We start from the raw sequence: 7,473 nt of genomic DNA on the forward strand, positions 1-7,473 counted from the left end.
CAGAGCTAAGCGTTTAATAAATGATTTTAATGTGATTGTGCAAAGTCATTATATCAAAGTTCACATTTACAGGTACATATCGATCATAACATTCTATACTAAACATTTATGCAGTGAAAAAATTGTTTTATACAGCCACAGAGTCAGAGCCATACTGTATCGACTTAAATTCATCCAAAATAAAAGGAAATCCAACCTTCACAATGAAAAATAAAATAAAAAAAATAAAACAAAAAATAAAATAAAGTAACAGTACAGCAATTGTGCAAACAAAGCACCTGCGATAAAAAAAAAATTGCAATCTGCAACTCCCTTTTCTTATGTTAAACTAGCACGTATCCCAAAGCCTTTAACCCAGAAATGTGCTGTTCTCTGCCCAATACTGCTGCATAAGGGAAATCTCTCTCACTCACAGACACACACACACACACACACATGCACTCATTCACTGGTGCAGAGTTCACTATGGTCAAAGGGGAAGTTTGGAGGAAAACAAGGGCCTAGTCTCTTAACATTTATTATATCTTCCATGGATTAATTAGCGTAGCGCTATCAGCAATAAAATAAACGTCCCAAAACACACAAGTCTATGAAGATAAACCTACATCCCGTGATTTCCTGGTTTCATCAAGTGAAAAAACACAGAGCCCTCTGCCATCTGGTGGACATTTGTTGTGTTGTGCCATAGTGGCCTATCACTACACCTACATTATACACTCTGGAAATATCTCATACACAAGTAAACTATTCATACGTAGCTCAAGAGCACATGTGGGCTTGTTATTTTCTATATATACATATAATATACACAAAATTATTCAGTTTAATGACTAAATTCCACATTATCAAGACAATTTTCCAAAATGTAACTCCCCCTGTCCAATTGGATAACGTCTGGTGATCAGCCAAGCAGACCGATTAAGAACTTGATGGGTGACTTATGAAAGACCGCATATATTGATCTGTTGAGGACCATGTAGAACTGTAAAACAGAAGCACCTCAAAATGTTCCCTCAAATAGTGTGAGTTAAGACCTAAACACAGTTCATGAGGGTGCTGATACAGAGCAGGAGAAGATCTGACCTAAGAACAGTAACTCAGAATCTCTGGTAGACAGGCGGACTTCCCGTCCAGGGGTCAGCACATAAGAGACCGCTGTTCACGAGCCTTCAAACTTGTTCTTTTTTTCCTCCTAACAGAGACAAAACAAAAATTCGTTATTAAAATACTATTGTTTATTTATTTTTACAGTGGATCCGAAATTGCTGCTGCTTTACTTTTTCTAAAGTTAATATACATTTTGTTTTTTCATTTCTTTTTTAAAAGAATTTTTTTTTAAAATATCAGTATAACAACTTGAAAAAAACTGGAAAATTATATTATTTCAAAATGTCATAAAATTTTAATGAGAACAACAGTTTTTGAATGAATATGCCACATTCATTTAATGTTATAATGTTGATTTGTTTTACTTGTGAACCCCACACACTGCAACGCAAAACAAAATGCAACAAAAACACTAAACAAAACACAACAAAAAGTCAAATGCTGAACAAAATGTAACAAAATGTATTATTCTAAAAAAATAAATAAAAAAAATGCAACAAAAAATAAACAAAAAAAAAAGTATTATTCTAAACAAAATACAACAAAGCAAATCAAAACAAAAACAAATTCTAAACAAAATGCAACAAAACCCAGCATTGCACTTGTACCTTGTGAAGGGTTTGTTTGGTTCGTACCTTGTTAAGGGTTTGTTTGGTTTGTACCTTTACGAGTGCAAAAAAAAGATGCAAGCAATATGCAAACCAAAACAACAAAGTAAAATGCTAAACAAAATGGAACAAAACACAACAAAACAAAAAAGTAGCAGTGCACTTGCACCTTGTGAAAGGTTTGTTTGGTTCGCAACTTTTCGGCTGGGGTACTTCGGTCCCCACAATAAGCAGAACACAACAAAAAAGTAAAAACGCTAAACAAATTGCAACAAAACAAAACAAAATCAAAACAAAAAAGTAAAATGCTAAACAAAATACAACAAAACGCAGCATTGCACTTGTACCTTGTGAAAGGTTTGTCTGGTTCATACCTTTTCGGTTGCGTACCCATGCATCTCCAAAGAACAGCATAGAGGGCTAACAGAAGGCCTATGAACACTGCGGCAGCGATCGCACCTGCAAACACACCAAACGCCTGTTAAACCGCTGTCTGCAGTCTTCAAAACATTTGAAGAGGCACATAATCTGGATCTTATACAGTACGCAGAGATGAGATAACGCTGATATAGAGTGTGACCGAATGAGAGGCTGCAATCCAGTCACTGGTCTTCCTAGTGGATACATTGGTACTGTTAGTAAACATCTCCATATCATATTGTCAGTTTATGAAACATCATAGCTGCTTTATATACGTATCTTAGGCCTCTAAAAGGTCGAAGGTCTCACTAAATGAGAAAGAACATTTTTAATTAGTGTTTTTTATTTAAGAATCAAGACATAGAAAGGCATAAACCCTGTGTGTTTAAAGAGATATATACTCTAATGAGGAAGCATGGAGGAGGAGGAAAATTCCAGTTATGACATGGAAACCTGTTTAAACCTGTGAGCAGGTAAAAGGAAAATCAGCCCTTAGCAATGATTTAACACTACATATTCCATACATTTGAAAGATTTGTATTGGAAACAAAACAAAATCATATTAGTTCTGAGACAAGCTCTAGCGACATTTCTTTCCAGGTGAGTTGCATGGTTTCATCTCTTTTATGGAATGCAATGAAATATTGAAATGTTTAAGTCTGATATAGGAGTCCAAATACTTCTGGGGCCAACCTATGTGTAGTCAATGAATTATATTTTCATAAACATTTTGCAAAACAAACATTTATGTCCTCATTTCAAATGATCAGCTCAGCCTCTGATATTCTGCCCTTGTCCAGAAATTCCAAGTTTAATAACGATTCACACACACACACAGAGAGAGAGAGAGAGATTTCTCTAGAAATGTTGTGTATACATACAGTATGGTGTTTTTTTTTTTTTTTTTTGAATTCGTTGAGTTTGATATTTCTACAAAAATACTGTAAACCCCTTGCATTTCTCAGGCAAAAGGTCATACAAGTTGTGAAATCAAATGATTAATTTCATGCTTGATTTCCACTCTTCTCGGAACATGAAGAGAAAAACAAAAAAATGTGAACCATAAGAAAAAGAGCAATTAGAAAAGAGAGCTGTCAGATAAATCATGTTCCCTAAGGTTGTATTTTGACAGGACTTGTATGTTTTAAAACATATAATGATAAGAAAGACATGACGACATTTATAACTGTACTTCTTTTGTAAACAAACAGATAATGAACATGGTAGGACTGAGGAAAATTGGCCAAAGACTGACTGAATGAGAGTGAGGAAGACAACAGAAATAAAAGAGGAAGGGCAGGTCAGATCACTGACAGGTGAACAAATCTCAGAGAATCAACTTCAAATGTACGAGCAGAAATCAATCTAATATGCTGATCTGCTGCTCAAGGAACATTTCTTATGATTAACAACATTGAAATTCCAGGATACTTTAATATATTGAAAAAAAAAAAAACAGCATTAATTTAAACTGGATTTTTTGTAACATTATATATGATCACTTTTATCCATCCTTGCTGAATAAAAGTATTAATAAAAAAACTGACTGAATGGTAGTGTAGCTGAAAAGGCGATCACTTTTGCACTCTATTGTGACCTCAGGAAATCAGAGTGAAACTCTACCTGGTATGATTCCACTCTCTCTGTTCACGGGGGTCTCAGCAAGAGGGGGTGGGCTGGCCGTTACTGAGCCTGTGGAGACAATGAAGATTACATTAAAGCATGCACACCATGATGTAATTAAGGCTGTTAGGGTTAGGCTAACTAATGCATTACCATTTCTATCAGAGTTGAAGGGGAGCCATGAAGACACTTGGGAAACTATCTGGGGAGAGAAAAGAACAGGATATTCAGTGAGAAAATTATAGGTGTGGCTTGATTTTACCCGACTGAATTGGGAAAAGTGGGTGTTAAATACCATAATAGAGGGAGTGAGGGAGGAGTTGAATAAATAAGCATAAAGTGACATTACATTGCATTGATATAATGTCCTATATGCTGTAACTGTATGACAGCAACAGATATCATTCTCGATATTACCTTCTCACAAGTAGCATTTATTTCTCTGCCATGATTAATAAGAGCATGTCTGTTAATGGAGATAAAGCGGGTAGCTAGTCATGTGATTCCAAAATGGCAGCTCCCGTGAGGGGGGACCTGCCCCATCACGTAGAATAAAACAGAATTGTCTAGGCCACTGATATAGCTGAAGTAGTCATCATGAAATACAAGTGTACATAATTTTAAACATATTTGTCAAAAGTATCAACAGAGCCTGTCTATCCAAGCAGTGATATGTGCTTAAAGTCAGCATGAAACAAAGTTACGATGGTCGTTTCTAACCCTACTGCAACGTATCCAAGTGCGTTTCAAAAAAGAAAAAAATGTAGGGCCTTGCGCTGAAAAAAGTGTCAACAGAGAAGAGAAGAAATGTCATTCCAGTAGGGAGGGGAAGTTATTTTGAGAAAAGATTACATGGGGAAGTGAATTTGGAAAAAATTATTTTTAAAATAATAAATACTGAAACATTCAATAAAAAAATTCAAAAAGAATAGTCCATTTTGATTTCATGCTGGCTTTAAAGGACAAAGAGAGAGGGCACTCTAGTGCATGTGTTTAACAAAGATAAGAAACTATGCCATGACTGAAAGTTTCCAAAACATGCTGGAAGACAGGAAATGAGAGAGAGAGAGATTGAGAGAGAGTTTACTGTTTCCCAAGAAGTAGTTTCGCTCCTCAAAACAACAGTTGATCTGTGCTGCAAATGCAGTCATCTGTCTTGCAAAATGTAACTTTATGTCAATGAATACTAACAAAAAAATAAATAAATAAATGGTTAGCTATGCTGATACACTGACCTATTTTGTATATGAAACAGTACTACTTTCCTCATCTTAAAAAGACACTGTCTTTAAAAAGCCTTTCAACAGGTGGAGCATGTATAACACATACTGCAGAACATAGTTTAGTATTGCATTGCATTGTTTCTCATGCGTTTGCTTTACCTGTTTGAGACTGTGGTCCTGTGGTTCTTCGTGAAGAGAGCTGTTGTTGTTGTTTCTAACCTCCGTCCACATGTTTCAGCGTGTGTGTGTGTCTTCCCTTGATCATCACGAGGCGGCCAGTGTGAAAAGAGCGAAGAGACTCCAAAAAAAAAATAAAAAAAATTGTAAATTCGCTCCGAGTTTGCTCTTAAAGTGGCCGTGGTACATAAATCTAGTGGGCGGGGCAACAACCCGCCTCTACTTATCTATAGTCTCTTCACCCTATTTTGCAGACTTCATTTTCATTCGGATTCATTAGGTAGGCTAAAGAATAACAAAGTAAAAGGGTTTGACTATAAACACTATAAAAGTGTGTTTATGCTACAAAACATATATAAACAATATATATTTCTCAGAAGGAGTTATAAAAGCTACAAATTGACATGGTGTAGAACTGCAAAGTCTTAAATTCCTCTTTTGAAATTCCTCTTTTGTGCTCTTTTGTGTTCAGTATTTTTACTTGGCTTAAGTAGGCCTACATTTTTCAACTCGTTTTTCTATGGAAAACTTTTACTTTACAACATTCCAAAGCATAATGTCGTACTTTTACTGCACTAAGTTTCATTTTTAATTTCATTTACATACTTAATTACGTTGGAAATCTAGTACTTTCTTACTTTTACTCAAGTAAGAAAGTACAAAATGTATAATGTACTTGTATAATGTAGGGTAGACTGTGTACAGTTGAGACATGTACTTGAGACACCTTAAATAACTTGCGTGCAGCAAGCACAAGTTGTGATTTTTGCTGTGCACATGCGTATTAGTGTCCTCTTTGATCGTGGGAAATTTGAACAACGCATCTCCGATCCGAAGATATCGGAAAAGTTTTTTTTTTCTAAGGTATGACGTTCACTTCACCATGCACTCTCCACAATGAATAGCTTATTATCCTTATGTGACTGTTAAACGTAACTGTATCACCACAAACGTTATTCTGTGCCCTAAAAACTGGCATATTTCATGGTATTGTGTCATGCAAGGTAATTGCAAAATCTAGAGAAATGTGGGCCAGCGGGGGACAGTTGAGACACGTGTATCTACTGTACCCCCGATAGAGTTCTATTAGGTCACACACTGTTTAGTTGTTCAGTGTTATGCTAACAGGTTAAACGTCGTAATTAGCCAGCATAGGACGCAAATGAAAATAAAATTTGATATTTAAACTGTGTATTATTAATAAATAGGCCTATTGTTTCATATCTTGTTCCTGCTTTATAAATTTTAGCCAGTGCTAATTTAAATAAAATTAATGAATATAAATGGATGAATAAACAAAAATGTTGCCAATTGTTATTTTCTTTATTTGTCTTTATTTTTTATATTTACAATGAATGGTTAGTTACCTTTACATCATTAAACATGGGTGTCTCAACAGTACCATGGCACTGTCTCAGTTGTACCACATATGGGTACAGTTGAGACAAAGTTGAGACAAAAAGCACCTTATTTTTATGAGCTAATTGTGGAAAATATAAACTACTTGTGGGTATTATTGATTGATAATATCTTAGTCTACAAGCTAATGAAATGTCATGTGGCATGTCATGTGGATATTCACTTCTTTTCAGTATCAAAACGCAAAAAGTGTCTCAACTGTACTCAGTAAGGGTAAAAAAAAAAAAAAGAAATAAAAAAAATGGACCATGGACTTTTATTTATGAAATGTAGTGCAGTAAAAAGTAGCTACAACATATGCTTTGGAATGTAGTGAAGTAAAAGATTTCCAAAGAAAAACACTCAGTAGCCTACAGAAAACTTGAAAATTTTACTTGAGTAAAGTAAAAATACTTCACTACTGTCCACCTCTGGAAAAAAACATGAGGGTGAGTAAATAATGGAAGACTTTTTATTTTGGGGTGTAATTTTTCAAAAAGCACATTCAAAAAGCACACCTTCACACCTGAATTCCACTGAGAGAAAAAAACTCACTTATGAACTAAAGTTTAAACACAGCATGTGAACCAGCACTGAATATTTTGAAAATAACACACTGTAACAATGAGCAATGCAATACAGTTTTTTTCGATTGGTAAACGACAGTGGGCACAACTGGAGTCACATGTGCAAAACTCTAACTACAGTCTGCACAGCAGCAGTTCATGTGGACCAAACTCTAGTTCGTTTTTCATTGCTTGAACACAGTTTTCAAAACTCTACACACTTATCCCATGACTTTAACCACAACCTGCACAACACTGTGGATTTACAGCACTTTGTTCAAATGCTAACACACTGCTGTCAAAACTGTGAACCACACATTCAAAACAGAATAGATTTCAGCCTTGTGCCTT

The 7,473-nt window shown here is 35.2% G+C and overlaps 1 protein-coding gene across 1 annotated transcript; it reads right to left on the reverse strand.

Moving 5' to 3' along the window:
• Window positions 1–6: 6 nt before the first annotated feature.
• On the reverse strand, window positions 7–5,363 carry LOC311098565 (uncharacterized protein). Its single transcript, XM_084138810.1, has 5 exons — window positions 5,141–5,363; window positions 3,912–3,960; window positions 3,759–3,827; window positions 2,090–2,174; window positions 7–1,192 (listed from the first exon to the last, which is right to left on the reverse strand). The coding sequence occupies exons 1-5, from the start codon at window positions 5,210–5,212 to the stop codon at window positions 1,138–1,140; spliced, it is 330 nt and encodes a 109-aa protein (XP_083994936.1). The 5' UTR covers window positions 5,213–5,363; the 3' UTR covers window positions 7–1,137.
• Between the last annotated feature and the right edge of the window lie 2,110 nt (window positions 5,364–7,473).

Source organism: Abramis brama, assembly GCF_963993115.1.
Source record: "Abramis brama genome assembly, chromosome: 16".
NCBI classification, from domain to species: domain Eukaryota; kingdom Metazoa; phylum Chordata; class Actinopteri; order Cypriniformes; family Leuciscidae; genus Abramis; species Abramis brama.